Below are 27,713 nucleotides of genomic sequence, written 5' to 3'. Positions count from 1 at the left end.
CCAATGTCCTGGTCAATATTTATCCCTCCATCAAAATCGTAAAAGCAGATTACACAGACATAATTATATTGTTATTTGCGAGCATTTGCTGTGTGCAATTTGGCAAATTGCACTTAATTGACTGTAAAGCACATTGAGATGTCCAGCGATCATGAAAGGGTCTATATAAATGCAAATCTTCCCTTGCCAAAAGAGGTCAATGGTTCACAAATTTGAGACTGTAAAGGAGTTCAATTATCTGTTTAGTATCTCAATGCCAGCAAACTCTGGTCTGGAAGGCATTTGTAGCACACAATCAGAGAAGGTTTCTGCAATGTTACTTTTTTCAAAATCAAAAATACCAAAAGCACGGAGGGTATTTTTTGGTCTCAAGCATTGATGAAGTAGCACTTGCTCTGAAATGTTATCAGATGATAAAATCAGCTATATAAGTCGACATACTGCCAATCTCCATCATCCCATTAGCAATGGGAAAAAAACTGTCAGACCCAACATGAGATACAATTTGCCCTATGTGCAGTTCGACTAAAGAAATATTTCTGCAGAATTAAAATTCTGTGAACTTATGAATGCAAAGAAATGACGTACATCTCAGGAAATAATGGTGTCAACTGTTTGTACAATGGCTTGAGCCAATGTATTTCATGAGGATTGCAGAAGCCACAAAATTCATATACGCCATTCAAGTACTGACATCACTACATTTATGTTTTTATTCCATCAGTTGAAATATTACTTTACCTAGAACATGGCAATGCTTAAAACCAGAACCGCGGAATAAAGCAAGCAAATACTGTACTGCAAACAACTGCAATGAACATACTTTGGATGTTGGAATTTGGAAATAGAACAGAAAATTGCAGAATTATAGTAGGCTAGTAACTAACTACAGAGTCATGTTAATGTTTCAAATAGAAATTCTTTAGCCAACTGCATTTTCTGAAATTTTTCCTGTAAATACGAACTACATGTACATTACAACAATAACTTATATTTAGCACTTTTAACATAACGAAAAGTCCCCAAGGCGCTTCCGAGGAGCATTACATAACAGTATGACTTTGAGTCACATCAGGAAATATTAGGTCAGATGGTCAAAAAGAAAAAGACCAAAGTGGTAGATTTTAGAAAGTGCCTTAAAGGAAGAAAGTGGGTGGAGAGGTGTAAGGAGGGAATTTGAGAGTGTGGGCCAAGGCAACGCATGGCCATACCAAAGGTGGCGCAGTTATGATTGGGAATGTTCAAGTGCCGAGAATTAGAGGAGTACCTTGGAGGGATGTGGGCTTCGAGGAGGTTACAAAAATAGGGAGGGGCAAGACCATGGAGACATTTGTAAAAACATGAATGAAAATTTTAAAATCAAGGTGTTGCTTGATTGTGAGCCAATGCAAGTCAGTGAGAACAAGGGTAGTAGAGGAATGGAACTTACTGTGAGTTAAGTCACAGGAAATATAGTTTTGAATGACCTAAAGTATACAGAAGTTAGAATGTAACCAGAATAAACCAGAAGTAATGAAGGCTTGGATGAAGGTTTAAGCAGCAGATGAGCTGAGGCAGGAACAAAGTAGATCAATGTTACAAAGGTGGAAAATAGTAGTCTTAGAGTTGACATAAATATGAGGATGAAAGCTCATCTTAGGATCAAATGTGACACCAAGGTTGCAAACAGACTGGTTTATTCCCAGATTGTTGCCAGCAAGAGGGATGGAGTCGACAGTTAGGGAAATGGAGTTTAAGCGAAGACTGGAAACAATGGTTTCAATAGTTCCCAATATTTAATTGGAGGACATTTTTGTTCATCCAGTCCTGGATGTCAAGCAGTCTGATAATTTAACAATAGTGGAGGAGTTGTGAGAGATGGTGACAAGACAGAGTTAGGTGTTATCAGCATACATATGGAAACTAACACTGGGGTCACAATAATTCTTGCATCCAGATGGAAAACCCATATAGCTTTGCAATACGCAAAAACCATCAAGGCCGGAATTTTACCACCCTGCCCACCACGGAATCAGAACGGGCAAGCAATAGAAAGGTCCATTGATCTTGGGTGGGATTTTATGGTTTCAGGACGAGTGGGACCATAAAACCCTGCCCCAACTCTCTTGACAACTCCACCACAGTTGGGCCTGAGGTTCTTGTGTCACACTAAGATTAGATAAGGGTCAAAGATCAAACATGAAGCAATAAAGTAAAAGGTCATGGCCAATAAAGTAACACATGATTTTTTAATATGCTGTTTTGTTACTAATTATAGAGGAGTGACAACGCAGTGGTTTTGCAGCCAAAACAACCCCAACCTGAATCCTAAATGCCTACACATGTTAAATTTAAGTGTGTTGAGTGCTGCTTTATTTTAAGATATAATCATATAATGCGCTCAAGTTTTCCTTTATGATGGATTTGAGAGTAGTACTTACAAATGGATAGGAGGTCTCATGGCAGAGGGTAGTATCCCCATTTCCAAGCTAAAAGCTCTGGTTTTAATTCCCACCCCAAGACTTGATGGCCAAGGAAAGTTCATTCATAATGCAACCAAACAGATTAAGTATCAACCTGCAAATCCTTCCAACACATGCCAATGACAGATAACAAAAGCGAGGGAGATTTCTGGTCAGCCATGTGATGGAAGGAACATTGGAGCCTCTAGCATCACCATCCATTGATCCAGGCTACAACATGCATATAAAAGTGCATGTTGCCACAGTAAGTTAGACTCCTTAAATGGACTAACACACCACCATTGCTTATAAAGAAAGTGATGCAAGGTGCTCTGATTCAATAAATTCATCAGTTAAAAATTACTTTTTCAGACTGAAGAATTTGTGTCATGTGCACCCCACCAAATTTTCAGCTGCTTCATCAATGGCCTTCCCTCAATCATAAGGTCAGAAGTGAGATGTTCCTTAATTATTGCACAATGTTCAGTTCCGTTTGTGACTCCTCAGATTATGAAGCAGTCCTTGTTCACATGCAGGAAGACATGGACAACATTCAAGCTTGGGCTGATAAGTTGCAAGTAACATTCACCCCACAGAAGTGCCAGGCAATGACCATCTCCAACAAAAGAGAATCTAACCTTTTCCCCATGATAGTCAATGGCATTTTCATTACTGAATCACACACAATCAACATCCTGAATGGTTGCCATTGACCAGAGACTGAACTAGACCAGCCATATAAATAGTGTGTCTACAAAGGAGGTTAGAGGCTGGGAATTCTGTGGAGTCACCTATAAGACAAAAGTCAGGAGTATAATAGAATATTGTCTACTTGCCTAGTTGAGTGCAGGTCTAACAACACTCAAGATATTTGACAACATCCCGAGCAAAGCAGCCCGCTCGATAAGTACTCCATTCACCAATTTCAACATCCGTTCCTTCCATCACCAATGCACAGTGGCAGCAGTGTCTATGATATACAAGACGCACTGCAGAAAGTTCCTATGGTAGCACCTTACAAGCCTACGATCTCTACAGTCTAGAAAGGCAAGGCCAGCAGTTGCATGGAACACAACATATGGAACAACAAGCACAACTTACATATGGAACACATATGCAAGTTCCACTCCAAGCCACACATGATCCTGATTTGGAAATATATCACCATTCCCTCACTGTTACTGGGTCAAAATCCTGGAATTCCCTCCCTACAGCAAAGTGGGTGTACCTACACCATATGGACTGAAGCGGTTCAAGGAGGTGGCTACCCACCCCCTTCTGAAGGGTGATTCCAGTCAGGTGGGTAAGTTACCTGCTTATGGAAACCCAATTCCCAATTCTGAGAGTTTGCAACTTCAGTGTTGTTTGATTTCTGATTCAGACCAGGAGTGGAGAAGTGACAGACTAAGGTACAAATCTGTCACTGCAGGTACCTTGGAAATAGGTATGGTGGCTTTGGGTTATGTAGATTAATAATCAATTACCTAAAGGAATACTCAAAGGCTAAATTCAAAATGGCTTTAATTTTGAGGAGCAAAACAGCAAATTGTACCAATCCTGATAATTTTTTTTTTGTATTTTTATTCCAATTCAATCAAATCAAGTCCAATTCAGAGTCTCAACAAGTTGAGACATTTCCGATCCAAGCTGACAAGACAGGGCCTTCACACTTGTCTTGGGCCTGAACTACATGAGCCAAGCTGATTGGAGGAGGGGGAAGGTTTCCTCCTCCAAGGCTTGATCTCATTTGCATCTTAGCCAAAAGGCCGAGATGCCGCTTTTAAAAATTGCTTCATATGAATATGAAGCTTAAATGTAACCTAATGGCCTCAACCAAGTGCAGCATCCAATCCGTACTACACTTGATCTTAGCCAAAAGGCCGAGAAGCGATCTTGATAATTTTTTTTTATACTTTTCCAATTCAATCAAATCAAATCCAATTCAGAGTCTCAATAAGTTGAGACATTTCAGATCCAGGCTGACAAGACAGGGCGAGTGACCAAACCACCCTGTCCTGGGCCTGATCTACATGAGCCAAGCTGATTGGAGAAGGGGGAGGTTCCTCCTCCAAGACTTGAGCTCATTTGCATCTTAGCCAAAAGGCCGAGAAGCCGCTTTTAAAAATTGCTTCATATGAAACATATGAAGCTTCAATGTAACCCAATGACCTCAACCAAGTGCAGCATCCTCTCCACACTACACTTGATCTTAGCCAAAAGGCCGAGAAGCGAGGCGATCTTGATAATATTCCAGCTGAAATCAACTAACTGGCACAGTGCAAAAATCAAATCTGGATTTGTTAGATTATATGGTTCATTACCACATATTGGCGGGGGGTGGTTTATGGAGCCCGTAAAAGCGGGAAATGTTGGGTGGCTGAATTAGGCAAGATGCAAAATTTCAATTTCCTGATAGCAAGGTGAGATGCAGAGATAAGGTCAATGGTATGTTTGCATCATGTTGGGCCTCAGGTGGGTTCCTACTTGTAATATATTTGCATACCATGAACACTCATTAACATAAAACTTCTTGTCACAAAGTCCTACCTTTAAGGTAAAGTCAACGGTGGATGAATGAGAATCTCATTGCACTAAGGAATGAAACCATTCGTATCGACCTAGATACCAGAAATGACAATGGTAAATCCAGCCATGTCAACCCTGCAAAGTCCTCCTTCCTAACATCTAGGAGCTTGTGCCATAATTGGGAAAGCTGTCCCATAGACTAGCCAAGCACAGGCCAGATTAGTCATGCTCACCGAATCATACCTTACAGATAATGTCCCAGAAACCACCAACAGCATGCCTGGATATATATTGTCCCATCAGCAAGATAGACCTGGCAGAGGGGGTGGCACAGTGGTATGCAGCTGGGGGCGGGGAGGTGAGGAATTGTCCTGTGAGTCCCATGAAATCTCATGGAATCAGGTTAAACATGGGCAAGGAAATAATCTGCTGATTACCACATTCCCAACCTTCCTCAACTAATGAATCAGTACTCCTTCACCAAGAGTGGGTCGGTGGCACCATCATGGACCAAGTTGGCCGAGTCCTAAATGAAATAGCTGCTTCACTGGGTTTGCCACAGATGATGAGGGAACCAATCCTCACCAACGAGCCCATCACAAATGCATCTGTCCATGACGATTTTGGTAGTGTTACCACCACACAGTCCTTGAGGAGACAAAATCCCATCTTCACATTGAGGATATCTCCCATCATGCTAGGAGGCACTACCATTGTTTTAAATGTGATAGATTTTGAATATATTAAACAACTCAAGACTGAGTATCCATGAGACACTGTGGACCATCAGTAGCAGCAGAATTGTACTCAATCACAATGAGTGATGGCCTCAGGGCCGGGCATATCTCCTACTCTACCATTACCAGCAAGCCAGGGAATCAATCCTGCCTCAAAGAAGAGCACAGGAGGGCATGTCAGAAGCATAACCAGGCATACTAAAACTGAGGTGCTGACCTGGTGGAGCCACAACACAGGACTACTTGCGCTAAACACAACAAACAAATCCACAACCAACAGATCAGATCTAAGCTCTGCAGTCCTGTCACATTCAGCTGTGAATGGTGGAGGACAATTAAACAATTCGCTGGAGGGGATAGCAATCTTCAGCCAGAAGTACTGAGTGGATGATCTATCTTGGCCTCCTCTGAAGATCCCTAGTATCACAGATGTCAGTCTTCAGCCAAGTAAATTAACTCCATGTGATATCAAGAAATGGCTGATGGCACTGGATACTGCAAAGCTATGGGCCCTGACAATATTCTGGCAATGGTACTGAAGACCTGGGCTGCAGAAATTGTCATGCCTGAAGCCAAGCTGTTCCAGTGCAACTACAAAACTGGCATCTATCCAAAATATAGAAATTTGCCCAGAATGTCCTGCATAGAAAAAGCAGGACATATCCAACCCAGCCAATCACCGCCCATCAGATTACTTTCAATCATCAATAAAATTATGGAAGTGGTCATCAACATTCCCTTTGCAACTTCCTCCCACTTTTGCTCCCTTCTGCTCACCACTTCTAAATTCACACTCTATTTCCTATTCTGCTTTCCCTTTCTAGACCACATTTGCCATCACTCTCTCCTGTTTATTGCTCTCCCTTTGCTGGTTCCTGCCAATTGTTCCAACTCGCTCCTGTTCGCTGCTTTCTCCCATGACCTTCCACTTGCAGCTCACTATTCATGCCTGTTGCTCCCTGTCGCTCAGCACTCCCATCTTCCCATTTTTCTACTCACTGCTCCCTTTGCCCCACCCTCTTATTCATCACTCCCTTCAGTCTTCACTCCTATTCTTCACCCAACCCTCACTGCTCCCTTTGGCCTTCACTCCCACTTGCCACTCCCTATGACCTTCGTTCATAATCACCATTCCTTCAGACCACTCTGTCACTAACCTCTCACATTGGCCTTCACTCCTGCTTGCCACTCACTTCACCCTTTCACCTGGTGAGGTAAGCAGGAGGGAGTGGGGCGGTGTGTTGAGCAGAAGGGAACATCCAGTGGGAGGGAGCAGTGTGCATGAGAGGGTGGGGATTGGCAAGCAAGTTGGAATGAGAATAGTGTTGCATGCTCTTTTCCATCATGGTTAGAGCACCATCTATGATACAGGCAGCTGCCTGGGATGTCACTGTCAGTGGTGTCACAGGCACTGCGACTGCATGTGCAAGGAATGTGCCCTCTCAGTTACAACATCAGCCACAAAACTAAAAGAATATTAGTTAGCATGTTGGGAGAATTCCTTGCAACTCTTCAAACAGTGGTGTTATGATCCAGCAGATGTTAACTGTTGCACAAACCAACTGCCAAAGGGAAACTTGGCCCATGTATCACAACCTTTTTTAAAGAAAGCTCTACTGAATTCAAAAGCCACTTATTCCAGTAACATATATGGGATTTTAAGGAAACTTAAACACATAAGATTGCAGTTACCTTTGGTTCACAGAACATTCCTTAAAAGATCTCACTTGGTTAGATACACAGGAAATTCGGCATGTCCGCTACAACTCTCACTAATTTTTACAGATGCACCATAGAAAGCATCCTTTCTGGATGCATCACAGCTTGGTATGGCTCCTGCTCTGACCAAGACCGCAAGAAACTTCAAAGGGTTAAGAATGTAGCCTAATCCATCACACAAACCAGCCTCCCATCCACTGATTCCGTCAACACTTCCTGTTGCCTCGGAAAACCAGCCAACATAATTAAGGACCCCACACACCCCGGACATACTCTCTTCCACCTTCTTCTGTCGAGAAAAAGATACAAAAGTCTGAGATCATGTACCAACCGACTCAAGAACAGCTTCTTCCCTGCTGCCATCAGACTTTTGAATGGACCTACCATATATTATCTTTTTCTAAACCCCAGCCATGACTGTAACAATATATTCTGCACCCTCTCATTTCCTTCTCCCCTGTGTGCCCTATGAATGGTATGTTTTGTTTGTATGGACAGTGGTCTGTCCATTCAACTGAATAGGCAGATGCCACTGCAGTTTAACATTTTAATCAGCCTCCGAAAAGAACACTCACAAGAAATGGAAGCAGGAGTAGACCATATGGCCCATCACACCTACTCCACCATTCAATATCATCATGGCTGATCTTGGGCTTCAATTTCACTCTCCGTGTCCCTTGATTTTCTGAGACACCAATAATCTATCTAACCCAGCCTTAAATATAACGCTCTGGGGTACAGACTTCCAAAGATTTATTGCCAATGAGTGAAGTAATTTCTCCTCATCTCTGTCCCAAGTGATATGACGATGCTGTGCTTTCAAGAAATGTATTTGTCATGTTGTTTGTGCAGGATCTGTTGTAGCAGTTTGTTTTTATTATTGGAGCCATTTTATCTGAGTCCAGAAGCAGTGTAGTGTTACTGCAGCGACATAATTGATCTTAATTGATGCAGTTTGTTCTGATCTGAATTAGTGCAGAGTTCTGTTGTTTTGTGTTTTCCCCTGGGATAATGCAGAGTGGGACTTGATTGACAGGTAGTGCCACATGACTGGCTTTCACAGAGATCTCAAGGCAGTCTGCTTCTTGGGATCTTTAGAGAGAGCTTGCTTTCTCTGTATCTCATACTTCTTTTTGAAGTCAAGACTCGGATTGGCCAGGGAATCAGCCTTTTCCTATGAGATTCTATTGTTTGAGGATGGAGCTTTCTCTGGAAGCTGCTGCATGAGAATTAGAAGACAAGTCTCTGTTTTGATCACTCTTCAGAAGTTTCAAAAGGCTAGAAATCTAGTACCTACATAAGCATCTTTCTGTGCTAATTGGTTCTAAAGAAGGGACTCACGTCAAGGGGCATACTGATAAATTGGAACAATAGAGATAGCTAGTTGTTAAGAATCATATTTTGTCATGTTTAAGTATTTCAATTGATGAAAGTTATGCAAATTCTTTTTGTTATATTATAACTGTGTTCTTAAATTTGTTTTGATAAAGGATTCCTCGGAGGTCGCTTGAATCATACTGGAGTGAAACACCTTATGCTTCCCTAATGCCAAAATCAAATGTAAAAGTTAGGGTCCAGGCTAACATCATAAAATTCCTTGTAGATCCTGATCTCATCCTTAACAATGATCAGCCCTTTACCCTGAGACTGAACCCCCATGCTTTAGATTCTAAAATGGAATGAAATTCTGAAAGGAAATATCTCAATGTCCACCCTATCAAGCCCCTTTAGAATCTTGTGTATTTCAAAGAGATTGTTTCTCATTGTTCTAAACCCCAGAGAATATTGGCATAATTTACACAGTTTATCATAGGATAACCCCTTCATTCAAAAGGACCAATTTAGTCTACTTCTGCTATATCCTCACAATGCAGTCTTCCTTATGTCAGTGAGACCAAATATAGATTGAGCAACCACTTTCAGAACATCTCTGTTCAAGCCACAAGTGGGGCCACAAGTTTCCTCCTATTTCATGTCATTTTAATTCTCTGCCATACTCCTGTTCAAACGTCTGTCTCAAACTGTTCAAAAGAAACGCAACCAAGCTTGAGAAACAGCATTTCATTTTTCAATAAGGCCCAAAGTTACACCCTTCCAGACACACCACTGAATTTAACAATTTCAGATCATAAGCTCTAGCCCCATTTTTCTGGAGAGCAACTGTATGTTGCTATTTCTAGTTATGCTTTGTCTGGACCACTCTTTTGGTTTTCTTTTAAAAACTTGTCGCAACCATTCCCTTTAGCCTTCTACCGTCATCACCTGATGCCTTCCATGCAATCTCAGACCGTCCCTGTAGTTCTTTCCTCCCCCGCCCTTTTCCCGGTCTCTTTAATTACTTAAAAGCTGTTGACTTTCATCAGAACTGGAAAAAGTTATTACCCTGCTACATTTCTCTCGCCATAGTTGCCTCGCTTGCAGAATATTTCCAGCATTTTCGGTTTTTGGTTCAGTTCTCCAGAATTTGTAGAATAATGTTTTTTGCAAAAGACCAATCTGCAAGTGAAAGAGTCAGAATGGGCAAAGATAATGCAGAATTCCTTCCATGGGAAGGCCCTTATGAGCCCAAGCCTTGTAGTGGAGCTTGAACTCACAACTTTCCGACTTAGAAGTGAAAGTGTCAGCAAGTGAGATAAGCTGACAACTTTACATGATTGGTGTCTGTAATGTTGCATATGTGCAATACAATGTTAGATATTTGCATAATTGCAGTGTAATGAGCTTGTAAGACCAACTGATCTGTGCTAAGCAAATAAGAACACGTTATCAAGTATCCATGCAAATGCCAGCTGTTTCTTTCTTATTTTGAGATATCTATATTTTAATTTTGTTCATCTGACTTAACAGATATCATTTTTATCCTGGGCCTTTCCCACTCAGTGTGCTGCATGTTGAGATCCAAGTCTGCTCAAACTCAATTTCTTATACATCCTCCCTGATCCAGTCCCAAATTTCAGCTCCGTAGCCCAACATTCAACCTGGAGTCATAGCGCTCCCACTTAACATTGCATGTTATTCACTGCAGTGTCTGGCCTTCTCATTATCAGTCCTCAACTGAGAGTTACTGACTTGTGTTTCATTTATCATTGATCTCACGCTTCCCAGCATTGGGAGCTTGTCAGCTTCCGATGCAGGCTTTTTAAAATTGACATGGAGGATTGTTGTTCGAGATCACAACTGTTTTTTCAATGCAGCTTCTCACTCAAATCTCCCCACTCTGTGCAATGCAGAGGTCACAATTGGGAATATCATTAAAAACCCGGGGGGGGGGGGGGGGGGGGGGGGGGGCTGCTATTCGCATTGGAGTCTGACAGCTCCGGAACTCTGCATGCGCAGTGGTCCTGATCTGTCAGACTCTCCATTTGCTGGCCAGCTCGTTCGTTGGCTAGCCCGGGACCACCGCAGTGCTAGCCCACGCCCCCCAGCTGTGGCAATTCCCCCTCCCCCTGGCAGACCCCCCCTCCGCTGACTTTGATTTGATTTATTATTGTCACATATATTAACATACATTGAAAAGTATTGTTTCTTGCACGCTATGCAGACAGAACATACAGTTCATAGAGATGGAAACAAGAGAATCCAGAATGTAGTATTACAATCATAGCTAGAGTGTAGAGAAAGATCAGCTTAATGCGAGGTAGGTCCATTCAAAAGTCTGACAGCAGCAGGGAAGAAGCTGTTCTTGAGTCGGTTGGTACGTGGCCTCAGACTTTTGTATCTTTTTCCCCGAAGGAAGAAGGTGAAAGAGAGAATGTCTGGGGTGCATGGGGTCCTTAATTATGCTGGCTGCTTTGCCGACGCAACAGGAAGTGTAGACAGAGTCAATGGATGGGAGGCTGGTTTGCATGATGGATTGGGCTACATTCATGACCTTTTGTAGTTCCTTGCAGTCTTGGACAGAGCAGGAGCCATACTAAGCTGTGATACAACCAGAAAGAATGCTTTCTATGGTGCATCTGTAAAAGTTGGTGAGAGTCATAGCTGACATGCCAAATTTCCTTCGTCTTCTGAGGAAGTAGAGACGTTGATGGACTTTCTTAACTATAGTGTTGGCATGGGGGGACCAGGACAGGTTGTTGGTGATCGGGACACCTAAAAGCTTGAAGCTCTCGACCCGTTCTATTTCGTTCCCGTTGATGTAGACAGGGGCATGTTCTCCTTTACGCTTCCTGAAGTCGATGACAATCTCCTTCGTTTTGTTGACATTGAGGGAGAGATTATTGTTGCCAAACCAGTTCACCAGATTCTCTATCTCATTCCTGTGCTCTATCTCATCATTGTTTGAGATCCGACCCACTATGATGGTGTCGTCAGCAAACTTGAAATTCAAATTTAAGGGGAATTTGGCCGCACAGTCATAGGTGTATAAGGAGTATTATTGGGGGCTGAGAACACAGCCCTGTGGGGCACCGGTGTTGAGGATGATCGTGGAGGAGATGTTGTTGCCTATCCTTACTGATCGTAGTCTGTGAGTTAGGAAGTTTTGGACCCAGTCGCAGAGGGAGGTGCTGAGGCCCAGGCCATGGAGTTTGGAGATGAGTTTCGTGGGAATAATAGTGTTGAAGGCTGAGCCCTAGTCAATAAATAGGAGTCTGACATAGGTGTCCTTGTTATCAAGGTGTTCCAGGGTTGATGCCGGGCCAGGGAAATGGTGTCTGCTGTGGACCTGTTGTGGCGGTAGGCAAACTGTAGTGGATCCAGGTAGTCCGGGAGGCTGGAATTGATTCATGCCATGACTAACCTTTCGAAGCACTTCATAATGATGGATGTCAGAGCCACTTCCAGGAGGCATGCTCCTCCCCCAGCAGATCACCACTCCCCCAGCCCGCCCCGATCGCTGGCCTCCCTCCAGCCCAGACCGATCCCAATGCAGAGTTGCAATGAGACCTCCCACCCCCACCAATCTTCCCTAGGCCCCACCCACAATAGGCCCCATCCTCTTGGCACTGCCTGATGCCCGGTAGGTACCCCCAGGCATGGACATTTTGCCCCTTGGGCAGTGCCAGGGCACAGCCTGGCACTGCCAAGGTGCCCATGCCCAGGGGGCACCATCCCCCCACCGCCAGACCCCCTGGGCTTGTCCCCCCTTCACTCTGGTGGGGTCTCCCGCTAGTTCCCCGAACGTGGGGTGCTACTCTAAAGCCTGCCAGAATGAAGTACTCCTGGCGGGGTGAGAGATGCTATCGGGCCCGGCACAGAAAATCACATTGAAATAACATTTAAATTACATTTAAAACATATTCAAATTACTTACCTCACTTCCCGCGTACCCAGCGGCACCATTTTCTTCAAGTTGGGAGATGCGCATGGGTCGTAAATACTCGCAGGGAACCTGCCAAATGGCCAACATGTGCATCTCCCAATCTGACCCGCCAGAAAAGTTGCGGATCGCAATGGGAGAACTGAGCCCCGGATTTTACAAAACTAACAGTTAATGCTTTTTGAATTTCCCCACTGATTAACTGTGCAGGAAAATCTAAACAAAACATAGAACATGTATATGTTCATAAATAAATATTTTACTAGGCTTTGTGAGTGAATGTCACTGTGTGAATAGGTCAGTTTTGAGATTGTATGTGTGTAACCATGTGAATTTTGACAACTCTCTCTTTCCTAATCCACACTGTTTGCCCAAATCACCCTCCCAAGCTCTAAGACCCCCACTCGTAGAGTCATAGAGGTTTACAGCATGGAAACAAGCCCTTCAGCCAACTTGTCCATGCCGCCCTTTTTTTTTTAAAAACCCCTAAGCTAATCCCAATTGCCCGCATTTGGCCCATATCCCTCTATACCCATCGTACCCATGTAACTATCTAAATGCTTTTTAAAAGATAAAATTGTACCCGCCTCTACTACTACCTCTGGCAGCTTGTTCCAGACACTCACCACCCTCTGTGTGAAAAAATTGCACCTCTGGACATTTTTGTATCTCTCCCCTCTCAGCTTAAACCTATGCCCTCTAGTTTTAGACTCCCCTACCTTTGGGAAAAGATATTGACTATCTACCTTGTCTATGCCCTCATTATTTTATCGACCTCTATAAGGTCACTCCTCAGCCTCCTACGCTCCAGAGAAAAAAGTCCCAGTCTATTCAGCCTCTCCTTATAACTCAATCCATCAAGTCCTGGTAGCATCCTAGTAAATCTTTTCTGCACTCTTTCTAGTTTAATAATATCCTTTCTCTCATAGGGTGACCAGAATTGCACACAGTATTCCAAGTGTGGCCTTACCAATGTCTTGTACAACTTCAACAAGACGTCCCAACTCCTGTATTCAATGTCCTGACCGATGAAACCAAGCATGCCGAATGCCTTCTTCACCACTCTGTCCACCTGTGACTCCACTTTCAAGGAGCTATGAACATGTACTCCTAGATCTCTTTGTTCTGTAACTCTCCCCAACGCCCTACCATTAACCGAGTAAGTCATGCCCTGTACCTCTTTCATACTGAAGGAAAAACAAGGTAACTTCTGTGGCTAAAATCTGTGTGCGCGCCATCAGGAAAGAGACAAACGGAAACAGTGAATAACAAACATTAAAAAAGTTTACGAGTGGAAGACAAGCAGAGACACAGTTGTAGGAATCAAGCTGCTTTATGCAAGAGGAACGCCATAGAAGATCAAATGACATTACAAAAATTTTCTATTATAGATCTGTCAGTGGAAAATCCAATACAAAAGCAAGCAATAAATAAACTTCAAAAATGTACAAAACATCTGAAGAAAACTTAGATACTATGGAACTGGAAAATCTTGTGACACTGCACTTTTTCCTTCCAGTGATAACTTTAGATTTATTTTCCATTGCAAATACAATTATTGGTATTGTAAGATAGAATGATAGAAGTTTGCAACACAAAAGGAGATACTGGATCCAATGTTCCAATGCCAACTCTCTAGTTAAGTTCAAATTTGCTCTTTTCCAATATCCCAAATCTTCCTCTGACTCAAGCTTTGCTCTTCTATTAAAATATATTTGCCTTAACACCCACCTATGGTGAAGCCTTCCATACTCAAAACTAACCCTGTGTTAAGAAATTTCCTTCTAATTCTCTTTTCACTTTCTAAATAACAAATTTAAATTGATGGAGCAATCATCACTGACCATACCCATTACACTTATTCTATTTCTCTTCCCAGCCACTGTCTCAGTTTCAACACGACTGTTTATAATCTCAGTCCTATTCAACACAACCTGAGCTTCCAACCTCATTCTCTCCCTCATGTTGGCTTTCTACTTCTACCTCCATCATATCACCTACTTTATTGCGTTACAATACTTGTGTGAAGCACCTTGGGACATGTCAATGCTTTAAAGATGCTCTATAAATGTTGGTCTTGGATACTGTTTTTTAATACTAATTTTAACCTTCAGCACATTGTTGAAGCATAGGGGCAAGGCAAGTGAAAAACACACTCATTCGACTAAGTTTGGGATTCAGGGCATTTTAACTGCATCATCTAATGTCACTAATAAGTAGCAGTTGTCAGATGTGTGATAGAGGAAGATTGAGCAACCTAGATAGCATCCATTGACAGAAAGGCAAGACTCATATAAAGTTCAATCATGTGGAAGAGTGTTTCAGGATCATGTCACAAGAGGGAATGTGGAGTGGGGGAAGGATGGAGGAAGGCAGGGAAGACTATATCCTTTTGCATAGATCCCAGGGAAGCACTCCTGCTCTCCCTGAACCCACAGAAAATATTTTCAATTAACTTGGAGCATCTTTTCTGTCTACAAGAAAGTCATGGGAGCTTCCTCACTTAGACATCAGTTTTAATGCAATCAGGGTTTTTTTGATGTGATATGACCCCAAATTGCATAAGTGCTTTAGGCAAGCATGTCATTCATCTTCCAGAACCCAAAAATTACAATGACAACATTGGTCAAAAAGTTATGAACAGGTAAGTAACCTTTTTAACTGTCCATCTGGTGTCTGCTGGGTGAGTATGGTTTAAATTAACCTCGGTGGGAGGGATTGTATAGCCTCGTTCATCCCGAACCTGTAAAATCCTGCCCGTGGAAAACGGACCTTTCCATTGTCCGCTCCGATTCCTATGACCAAGAAATTCCGGCCTGTATGTCTTTTTCTGGAACAGTCTCTGCTCATTTCACACTCTCTGATTCTGTTTAAACATGTACCTTTTCAGTTTTTAGCAAAAATGTTTCCTCTTGCATGGCTAAAGCCATCAATCTAAGGTAGTCACCAAGAAATCTAATAAAGAATTCAGAAGGAACTTCTTCACCCAAAGAGTGTTGAGAATGTGGAACTCACTAGCACAAGTGTAAGTGGAACCCCGAATGGGGTGGTAAGATTTTTAAACCATTAGACATTAAGGCGGCACTGACAGAACTAGCAGTATTCAGTTAAATTACTTTTAATATAAGCTTATGAGCTAACAAGAAGCAAATTACACATATGAGATGCAGTTAATTGATTCAAATGAGTGATTATGATTATAAAACATATACACTGATATTTTGAATGTATTATTATTGCTTTTAAGGAATATTGTTCACTTAAAGTTTAAAGTTGATTTATTATTGTCACAAGTAGGCTTACATTAGGACTGCAATGAAGTTACTGTGAAAATCCCCTAGTCGCCACACTCCAGCGCCTGAGGGAGAATTTAGCATGGCCAATGCACCTAACCAACATGTCTTTCGGACTGTGGGAGGAAACTGGAGCACCCGGAGGGAACACATGCAGACACGGGGAGAACGTGCAGACCCCGCACAGTCACCCAAGCTGGGAATCGGACCTGGGTCCCTGGTGCTGTGAGACAATGGTGCTAACCACTGTGCCACCTTGCCACCCAAAAGCAATTTACTGCTAAGTTAAAAAGACATTAGGATGAAGCCATATTTCGAGAGAATAATTGAACCTTGGAAAGATGCAAGATTTGTCAGTTAAAGTTTTGGTTGGAAAGAAAGTTGAGAACGTATTAATCATATTTCACGAATAGGATTTATTCACTGTCCGGACGAGATGGACTGTCGTATCACGAGTTAGTCTGGCTAGACAGTGACCTTTAATGGAACCCATGAGGATGTTTATTTGAATTCTGGGCTGAGCATCTTAGGCTACTAGGCAACTGGGGAGTGGGGTCAGCCAAGACAGGGGTTAGCTTCCAACGGGACCAATAAAGTACCGTTATGCTGGGAAGTAGGATGCTATTAGCTAAAGTATTTGACAGGTATTATCGTCAATCAATGTATCCTGAAGATGATTGATTTAAAGTTACTGAAAGGCGGGAGTTATTGATAAGTAAACCTATAATTAATCTGCTTTGAATTGTATATGTCAGATTTCATTAGAGAGATCTGGAAGCTCTGTATCAGAGCTGTTTTGACTCTTTGATGGTCTCCTGGCAACTAGTGGTTTAAATAAAGTTATGTCTTTATACAGAGATACCTGCCTCATGAGTCTTGTATTGTCTAAACTTTCGGCAGTACTGGTCACCTCGGTTACCCCACCAACAACAAGGAATGATTGAAGTGAATTAATAAAGATGCAATTAACAGAAATTGGACAAACATATGTGGGAGAAGTGAATAGATGTTAAAATGGTAGATTTAAATGAGAAAAGATGGGAGGAGGCTCAAGTGGAGCATAAACATGGACTAGTTAGGCCAAATGACCAGTTTCTGACTTGTATATCCTTTGTGATATCTTTTCTCATTTTAAATTTCAAGGTACGTCTGGGCTCACATCTCCACTAATATGAGTTCTGGATTTTTATAAGCTCACCATCAAAATATGTTATTGTTTCTTTCTTGTTTTGGCTTTTACAGAATTCCAATATGTGGTGTATAATCTGCAAAGTCATCACCACTTTCCTTTTGCAATAACTAAGACATTAAATTTACAGTGTGTCTTTTGTTAATAACATGCTTGATCAAAACTGAAGGTTATAAATATTTGAAATGTCTTTTGTCACTGGAGTCTCTGTCTTTATGTTACACTAATCATACAGTTTGACACTTATTACAGTGGTGTATTTTATAGTTAGTGAAAATTGGTCTGGTATTTAATGTTAGCCTTTCAAGAGGCAGTCCATTACTTTCAATGTCTGTAATTCCAGCGAGCAGAGTGGTATAAAGACTGAGTGATTCAGACTCTGATGACCTGAAAGTTGGGGGTGAGGAAAAACAGTGAAATAAATTTGTTTTTAATGAGCTTCAGACAGAACACAGAACCTGCTGGGTGTAGAAAATACAAGTAGCCATCGTGGACTGGGCCAATGCGAATGGATTGGAGCCTGATGCACTATCAATCGAGTCAAGACTAGTTGTGAGCAAGACAAATAGGCTTTTATTAGCAAGAACTTGGAGCCATCCCTGTCGGTGATCTGATCTGAACTGAGGGCAAGGGGGGGGGGAGCCACCGCCTTTATACCCAGATCAGGGGGAGGAGATTGGGCGGAACCGTCAGGGATGTGCCACATATACAAGTGCTGAGAAATACTAACTACGGTGGTTAACCACTACAGATAACATATAACAGTGGTTTACCACAGAGCCATGCATGAATGCGAGAGGCATTGGCCCTTAAGAGTGAATGAGCAAGGAAAGTTAGCTAATGCTGAACATATCATGACTAATTGACGGGGCTAAAAAAAAAGTAGGATGGACTGAACTGAAGACAGGCCACCAATCTGAAATGCTAAATCTCTTTCTCCCTCCATAGATACTGCCAGACCTGTTGTGTATTTCCAGAATTTTCTGTTTCTTTTTCAGGTTTTCAGCTTTGCCAATATTTTGTTTTTGTAACTACAGACTGGCCAGATCCCACCAGAATGAGATACAGCAATCAATTTCTGTATAAGGTGATTTGGACTGGACATGGAGCACAAGGATAGGGATAAGGCTGATGCTTTATGCTAGAAAAGTAGAGTGTTCCCCAGGGGCAAAAAGCATTTGTTTTGTTTTAGTAATGGCAAGAAGGTGATAGACACTGGAGCAATTGGAGAGAATGCAAGTTCATGATTTAATTGAACTATCAAAAATTGGCTCTAAGTTTTAGTTTTAGGACCAGAAAATTTTGGCAGATTACATGTTATGGCCAAACGTGCCAAATAATTTTATTTAGTGAATTGTCACAAAAAATATCATAAATAAAAATGCTGGAAATGTGCAGCAGATTAGGCAACAACAGAGAAACAGAGTTAATGGTTCCGCTTGGTGACCTTCTGCCAGAACTGGCAAATTTATTGTGCATCCATTTCATTTACATAATAAAGGGAGCAGATGTTTCTTATAAAAAAGATCAATAAAGAGTCAAGAGACATAATTAGAATTCTGCTGTCACAAGCCATGGTATTTGTCTAAGGTCTAGGCTAAATGAAGCCAAAAGATATTCTGAGGGAATTTTAACTTGCAATAGTGAGTGAGTTTGGGAGCAGATGGGGTTGGTGTGATAAATGCAGAAATGGAGAGGTTAGACCCATAGGCTGGAATTTTACCGTCTGCCCGCCACAGGAATCGGAACGATTGAGGGGTGGACCACGGAAAAGTCCATTGGCCTTGGGCAGGATTTACGGTTTTGGGATGAGCAAGGCTGTAAAATCTTGCCCATAGGAGGTATACAGCACAGAAAAGGGCCCTTTGGACCATTGCGTCTGCACCGGTGAAAGACAAGCCATCTAACCCCATTTTCCAGCACTTGGCCCATTGCCTTGGCATCACAATTACATGCCTAAATACTTAAATGTTGTGAGCGTCACTGCCTCCACTACACTTTCAGGCAGTGAGTTCCAGACTCCCACCACTCTTTGGGTGAAAAGTTTTTCCTCACATCACGTCTAAACCTCATATTTGGTGTTTTATGGCCTCGCTTGTCCCAAAACGGTAAAATCCCGCCCAAAGTCAACGGACCTTTCCATTGTCCGTCCATCGCCAGCTCCGATTCCCATGGCGGGCGGGATGGTAAAATTCCAGCCCATGCCTCTTACCTTAAATCAAGGCCTTGTAGTCATTGATCCCTCCACCAAGGGGAAAGTTTATTCCATCTACTCTATCTATGCCCCTCAATTTTATACATCTCAATCAAGTCCCACTTCAGTCTCTCTGCTCCAATGAAAACTATTCCAGATTATCCAATCTCTCTTCATAATTAAAACTCTCCAGTCCAGGCAACATCCTGGTAAACTTCGTCTGCACTCTTTCCAGTGCTATCACATCCCTCCTATTGTGTGGAGTCCTGACTGCACATTATACTCTAGCTGTGGCCTAACCAATGTTTTCTTTAGTTCAGCATAACGCCCCTGCTCTTAAACTCTATGCCTCAGCTAATAAAAGCAAGTATACCACATGCCTTTGTAGAAGCTGAAATGTTCCGTTTGAAGTTTCATGGTATGGAAGTTAAATTATGAGGAAGTTAAAAGTGTTCAAATTAAAGTTTCATGCCTTCTCTGTACAGTAGTGGAAAATGTTTATCAGCTTACAGACCTTCAAAAGGGGTCAGTGTCTGCTACTCAACATGAACAGGCTAATCTTCATCTGCGTAGGCCCCATAACATTCTCTTTTTCGGCCTTCACCAGAGAGTGAGCAAGACTCGATTTTTCCACAAAAAAACCAAAGGCAAGATATGGGGATATGCTATGCAAACGAAGGATTGACAGGAGGTCAGTTTTTCATCGAATGAGAAAGAGCGAAAAGCCAGGATTTAATTGGCAAATATGTATGCAAATGAAGGATTAGAAAAATTGCTTGTTTCTGCTTTGCTGTAATTTGACTATAATTACCAAGTTGTTTGTTTGTAACTTCAGAAACACTTGCAGGACAACTGCAAGCTGGTTTCTCCTTATGCACAAGTCATTAAAGGCCTTGTATCGGATTGTGCGTGATGTCTAGCACTGTTTATACTCAAGTCGACTAAGAGTGCCTAAGGTTGCTGGTACCCAGAATCTCTGGCATCTTCTTAACCACTTTATCCATATGTCCTGCTATCTTAAGGGACCGGTGTACATGCACACCAAGGTCGCTCTGATCCTCGGTGTTTCCCAGGGTCCTGCCGTTCATCATGTATTCCCTCGCCTTGTTTGTCCTGTCCAACTGCATCACCTCACACTTAGCTGGATTGAATTCCATTTGCCACTGATCAGCCCATCTGACCAACCCATCTATAACCTCCTGTAATCTAAAACTATCCTTCTCACTATTTACCAACCTACAAATTTTCGTATCATCTATGAACTTACTGATCAACCTCTTACATTCAAGTCCAAATCATTTATCATAGAAATCATAGAAACCCTACAGTGCAGAAGGAGGCCATTCGGCCCATCGAGTCTGCACCGACCACAATCCCACCCAGGCCCTACCCCCACATATTTACCCACTAATCCCTCTAACCTACGCATCCCAGGACTCTAAGGGGCAATTTTTAACCTGGCCAATCAACCTAACCCGCACATCTTTGGACTGTGGGAGGAAACCGGAGCACCCGGAGAAAACCCACGCAGACACGAGGAGAATGTGCAAACTCCACACAGACAGTGACCCGAGCCGGGAATCGAACCTGGGGCCCTGGAGCTGTGAAGCAGCAGTGCTAACCACTGTGCCGCCCTTATATAAACCACAAACCGCAAGAGCCCCATTGTGGGACCCCACTGGACTCAGTCTTCCGGTCAGAAAAACACTCCTCAACCATCACCCTTTGCTTCCTGTCATTTAACCAATTCTGGATCCAATTTGCCAAATTTCCTTGGATCCCATGGGCTCTTATCTTTGCTATTCGTCTCCCATGTGGGACCTTATCAAAAGCTGATGACGTCAAATGCATTGCACTCATCTATACACCTCTTTGAAAATTCAATTGAGTTGGTCAGACATGACCTCCCCTTAACAAAGCATTGCTGACTGTTCTTGATTAACCCTTCCCTCTCCAAATGCAGATTAAATCTGTTTCTCAGAATTGCTTCCAATAGTTCCCCCCCACCACCTCCACCTCCCCCCCAACCCCCTCCACCTACCCCCCCAACCCCCTCCACCTACCCCCCCAACCCCCTCCACCTACCCCCCCCAACCCCCTCCACCTACCCCCACCCCCCGAACCCCCCAACTCCACTGAGGTTAGACTGACTGATTACTTCCTCAATTAATTTTACTACTTTGGAGGATTGTGTCTCTGATCTTTAGTTGGCAGCTGTGACCTATCAGATCAGCATGGGTGTCGCTTATGCTGTCTTGGCTTTGAGCTCGGGAGAGGGCCAGCAGCATCAACAGAATGAGCAGTAGCAGCACACTCCTTATGGACTACGATGCACGCATTAGAGTGTAATCAAACGTGTACTCACCTTCCTGGCCTGATTCGGTCATTAAACAATTTTTCAGCACTGAATCTAGGAATGTCACACTTACACTCTTGTTGCTCACCTCCTGTGCAACATTTAGCCAAGTCTTTTAGCTTTCACTCGTGTTAAGAGCACAGCTGATGTTGAATGCGAGGGTATTCCAAATCCCAGAAGGAAAGCTTGGAATGCCTGCTTTCAACCGTATTTTGCAATTTGGTACAATGTGAAGACCAATTAAGGGTGTCCCAGATGGGTTTGTGATGATTTTTAATAAAATAAATGTTTATTAAACAGTAAAACACGAGTAAGTCAACTAAAAATACACTTAACTACACAGTATCTTTCAAGTTCCCAAATCCCTCTATTTCCCTAATCTGAGAGCTAAGCCTCCCCAAACAATATCCCAGAGATGTTAAAACTATATGAAAAATCTAGCAATAGTTACTATACAGGCACATATATCTTGTGGGTTTGCTTTTCACAAAGGATAGAGATAACAGGCTTTCTCCAGGCACAGCTTGTTGGGAGTATCCATAGAATCCATACAGTGCAGAAGGAAGTCATTCGCTCCATCAAGTCTGCACCAACTCTCCAAAAGAGCATCTTACCCAGGCCCACATCCCGACACCCTATCCCCGTAATCTCAGGCATTTGCCTTGGCGAATCAACATTTCAAAAACCTTAGTTCCATCACTCAGCCAACCTGTCTTTCTACAATTTCCATTTTAAAATAGTTTGTTTGTCTTCAAACATAGAACCACCAGAACACATTCCCAATTATTGGATTCATTATTTTTCATTTTATCATAATTTCCGAACACAGGCATGCTTCTTCCTCCTGTCATTAGGGTGTTTATGAGTCTTTACAGGCAGCAGCATCAGATGCAGTGAGACATCAGCAGAGCGAGACACATGCCATACATAAGGTGGCCACTGATAATTCAACAGGAGAAACTTCTTTATGTGAGAGTATCCAAAGATCTGCCCTTGGACTCAGTTTGCTCTGGCCTGGCAATTTCTAGGTCAAGGTTTCTGATGTTTATCACAGTTTGCATATCTGTAGACATTAGGAGTGATTACATACCAGTTTCTCAATTTTTAGGGTTCTATGCCACGATATTGCCATTTCAGGACTAAATTCAAATGATTGAGTTAACGCCCCTTATTTCAAGATCAGCAATGAAACAAAAGTGCTCACCGCTGACCTCAAATAAAGATGACCATAAAGGTCTAACAATCTCTGTAGCATAGACTTTCCCCTTTTAAACATTAGTTTCACTCTGATGCCAAGTCAAGGGAACTCACCAATAACAGTAATGTCATCAAGCAGGGTAGAGTGGTCAATCACATTAAAATATTCTCACAGAGGAAACCAGAAAGTAAAGTGTAATGATTTTTTGCTTTTGATTAAACGTTCCATTATAGAGTGTAGAATAAATGATTAGAACAGACACATGGGATCAAGGTAGTGTACTGGCCAGAGGAGGTCTCACTGTCTGAAGCCTTTTCACTTTTAGAAGAAAAGGAACTTTTAGGAAAATCCCTGAATTGATACTCCATTGCTGAGGAAACAACCTTGCCCAGATTTAAAACGGAAGGAGGCTGTTTCCCTGCTGGGTGAGCAGGAGGTCTAGCTACCCAAACACACCATTCCAAATGTGAAGATTCCAAAATACCTCACAGCCGGTGAGGAAAGCCACCAGGGAAAGTCGCTGGAGCTGCACCTCCACTCGAGGGCAGTGGTTTTCCAGAGGACATGGAACATATTAGCAGAGCACTCCGTCCAAAGCCAAAGGCCCCAGCCAGGAAACCAGTCATTGATTTCGCTGACCACTTTATGACTAATTTAAATGTGGAGCAGGGAAGTTCCTAAATTGGCCCAGAAAGAGTGAGGATGACCCCTTACCGAGTTGATAAGTCACCCAGGGGTACAGCAAGATCTGACCACCCCCCAGAGAGCAGTAGTGTCCCAAAAGACACAGAGCCCATCACCCAACTGCCCATCAGAGGGACCAGATTGGATCTCCAAGTTCACCTCACCAAGCTACTGCACTGTAGCTATATCCAGTATTGATGCAGGAGAAGTCCCAACCAGAAGGCCATGCTCCTGTCATCGCAGACCAGAAAGGCTGATCCAGGTCCAGGAGCCAACTGCCTGCCTGCTGCTGTGCCAACCAAAAGCCCCAACCAGAATCCTCTAAAGAGGTCAAAGTCCCATTTTCCTGACCCTTTAACCCCAGAACCTGAGTCCAAACAATAAGCTCACAGGTTACCAAAGTGGCCAGGCAGGACAAGAGCAACTCAGTCTTATGATCCCAGGGCCTGGCATCCCAAAGTGAGATATTTAGCATTCCCCTATGGCTCACCCATGGCAGCTTGAATATCACTCACACTTGAGTGCTAACCACCCTATAAAACCCCCCAGACCCTTTTGGCGATGCTTAATCGGGAGGTTGGAATGCTTGAACCCCAACAGAGGGAAGTTAGAACTTTAGCAGTGAATGTAGCAGAGAACTGCCATTTCCCTGCTGTGCATCTGATGTGCCATCATCAATGAGAGAATGCCTGTATACTTCTGCATTCCTATTCTTACTTCCCCAAGATCACATTAAAGAAAAAATAAATTAAATGGAATTTATTTCATTTTCTCCAACAGGACAGGCGTGTCCCAGCCAGAGGACAGGAAGAAAAAAATATATATATATATATCCCTCCATCAGCCCAAATCTTTTTTTCAAATCTTTATTCCATCTAAACAACCATTTTAGGTGGTTGATCATTGACTCTCCCCTGAGTTTGGGACATAGGAAATTAACAATCAATCAACCTCAATAGATAGGAAAAAGTGGGAAATGTATCGAAGTTCCCACTAGAGCAGTCATTATCCAGTGACTCATGTTAGGAGGTGCACATGTGGATGTCAAGTGAAAACAAATTTGATCTTAGACTCAATGCTGTACCTACTTAGTTTGTACGTGAAGAATGGTTAATTAATGGTAGGATATTTAACTTATCTGGAAACTGCATAAAAACTAATTTTCTACTATTTTTGATCCAGACATCATTTAACTTCCTTCAAATGGTTGTATCGATTTATCGACTCGAAGGCAACGCCCCTTTAAGAATTTTGTTATGGGTATAATGTTACCAATCTATGTCAGAGCCGAGACGCCTTAACCCGTGTCTGAATGCAACGGACGGGATTTTTTTTCGCAGTTCTCAATAGTTATCATTAGGATATCGCATTTCAGTGGATCCACGACACTGGATCTAATAGCCAAGAGTTTCTGAAACTGCGTTCCCTGGCTCTCCCCGACGGCGCTCAACTGCGGGGCAGAGTGGGATCATCCCTGGGCAGAACAACTGCTGCCTGAACAAGCGAAACATTCCTCCAACTTTATCACAATATCAACATTTCAAGGCGCTTTATTGCAAACACACCGTTCGGACGCCACAGTTTAACGGATATGGGGCATTTTCCGGAAAGAAACATCAAGTGCCCTTCCCCCACCTGTTATAGATACTGCCGGGTCCATAGTCTCACACAGCCTAAGCTTCCTAACTCTTCCGTGCGAAGAACAACAAATAACGAATTAATTAATAATAGAAGAAATGTGCTCAAGAGAAGCTGAAAGCGGAATAGTTTTTCCAAATCACTACTTTTCCCCCTTACCTTATGCCTGAATTCCCTGGCCACCTTTTTCTCCATTCTAGCAGCCTGGATACGATGGGAACAAGGATCGATCGACCGGCCCCTTTCCCTCTGAACCCGCTGGGTGTGGAAAGGCCACACAACACCAGTTAACTACCCGTGCCGCCTGGGATCACACAAAATTGCGTCTCTCTAAAGTATAATTGCTCGTATTAATTGTTCTGTTGTACTGCATTTTATTACTTTACAAGATATTTTCATATTAAAACGTTAATGTTCATTTGCAAAGCAATTTATTCAGTTAATATTTTTAGCTCAGTTAATAGTCCAGTTTTTTTTTATTTTTAGCACCTCTCAACCTTCATCATCATTTACATTTCTTTTGTCCAATTATAGCCCCCCTCCCCCCACCCTCATTGTATAAATCTCTTTTGATTTTCTTTGCCCATTAGCTCTGACGAAGGGTCATCTAGACTCCAAGGCCTGATTTTACCATCAAGTTGTGCCTGTTTTTGAGTAGCGCGATCCATGCCCGCCTCCGCACCGGTTCCCTCTTTACCAAGGCCCAAAAATGGCCACAATTGGGACCATGCCCGAAACGGACGTGACGGCCATTTAAATGTATTTGCATGCATTTAAGTTGACTTAATTGGCTGCACGCCTAATCTTACTGGCACTTCCCCCTTTACCACCACGTTCGCCCATCGAGAATTGGCTCTACAAAAGTCCAATTTGGGCACTCTAGTTAGTGTGGAAGTGCCGAGTGTCAATGGCTCTCTGTTTGAGATCGGTGGGTGGGGAAGGGAGGGGAGGGGAAGGTGGATCCGATGGCTCCCTGCCTGAGATCAGTGAGGGGGAAGGGAGTGTCCGCTGCTGCTCTGAGATCAGTGAGGGGAGGGGGGTGTCCGCTGCCACTCTGCCTGAGATCAGTGAGGGAGAAGGGTGTCTGCTACCACTCTGCCTGAGATCAGTAAGGGGGGTCCACTGCCACTCTGCCTGAGATCAGTCAGGGGGCGGGGGGTCCGTTGGATAAGGGGATCAGTAATGTTGTGGGGGTAGGGCAATGTCCATGGGGGCGGCATTATCCGGCCCGGGAGGGATGTGGCAGGGGAGCAGTATTCTATCATTTCTTTTTCTGCGCATGTGCAGTTGGAGGTGCCGATCAGAGCTGCAGGACTTTAGGCACGTTAAGCCCTGCCCACAGGCATGTTCTGCGCAATTTGGAATTGCTGATATTTTTTCAGGCAAAGTGCCTGAGAACGGGTCTAAAAGTTGGATCTGAAATACTCCCAGTTTCAAGTCCGCCCAGCACTTAGAATCAAAATGGTAAAACAGGGCCCCGAATGTTGGCTCTATTCTCTCTCCACAGATGCTGTCAGATCTGCTGAGAATTTCCAGCATTTTCAGTTTTTGTTTAATATTTTTAAGGGCATGCACATTCTGGGCACGTAGAGAAATACAATAAAAATAAATCAGATGTTAATAATATCTGGCTATGTATTTAAGGCGACTAAATAGTTCAGATTTCTTTTGTTTTGGGGCTCTCTGTGAACAAAACATAGTCCCAAGCTGCAACACAATGCAGCAAAGATGTGGGGAAGAAAAGTGAGCGTTTTTAGGGAAAAGATATCTTGGCTTTCGTTTATGGTACCTCAAAGACAACACACTTAAAAATGCAGATTTACATCCTTCTCTCACCCCGCAATTCATTTTTTTTGGTACCATTCGGTACTTTAATTCTAATCAAAACAAAATTCAAATTAAGTCCAGTCATGGTCCCCACACAAAGAACAACAAGATCCAAGCTGACAGGACATGCATCCCATCTTGAACTCAATCAACTAAGATACAAGTTGACAGAATGAGACATTGCACCCCCTCCCGGGCTTGAGCTAACACTTCATCTTAACCAAAAGGCCGAGATAGATGGCTTTGAGAAATTGGATTAGATAAAGCTTCGGTATAACCTCGTTGGCTGCCCTGATTCTTTACCGTAGCTTAGGCAAACCACGATTGCATGTCAATACACCTCAAGTGCAATGGGGTGTGTAGCCTTGTCCCCTGCCTGATCATGGTTTCATCCTTGTCAGCCATGCGTGGAGATTCCCATAGGCAGCCAGTGAAAAGCACTAACTTAAAATATTTTTAAGAAACTTTTTGACATAGAGCAAAGTAAAGATCGGGACATACACAAGGGATGAAAGGAGAGTTTATAAACTTTAGTTTTAAAGAATTCTAGTAGTTAATAATATTGGCGACATTTAACATTGCTCCACAATTAGGAAATTTTTTTCAGGGCCAGATCTTTTGTTCAGCAATTATTACTCGGATTTAAAAAGC

General features: G+C 42.8%; 1 protein-coding gene and 1 non-coding gene across 2 annotated transcripts in view; both read right to left on the bottom strand.

Annotated features, from left to right (window-relative positions):
* The window catches only part of ush1c (Usher syndrome 1C), a 227,822-nt gene extending 202,262 nt beyond the window's left edge, over positions 1-25,560 (bottom strand). Inside the window, exon 1 of the mRNA XM_078220626.1 lies at positions 25,395-25,560. Coding sequence (XP_078076752.1) covers positions 25,395-25,430 — 36 coding nt within the window. The 5' untranslated portion in view covers positions 25,431-25,560. The remainder of the gene's footprint in view (positions 1-25,394) is intronic.
* On the bottom strand, positions 4,140-4,333 carry LOC144499325 (U2 spliceosomal RNA). The gene has a single exon (XR_013498813.1). It is a non-coding gene; the product is annotated as a U2 spliceosomal RNA (small nuclear RNA).
* Positions 25,561-27,713: the final 2,153 nt, after the last annotated feature.

This window comes from Mustelus asterias, chromosome 9, assembly GCF_964213995.1.
Source record: "Mustelus asterias chromosome 9, sMusAst1.hap1.1, whole genome shotgun sequence".
In the NCBI taxonomy this organism is placed as follows: Eukaryota; Metazoa; Chordata; class Chondrichthyes; order Carcharhiniformes; family Triakidae; genus Mustelus; species Mustelus asterias.
The sequence above is the reverse complement of the archived record's forward strand: the minus strand, read 5'-3'. Positions and strand labels throughout refer to the sequence as shown.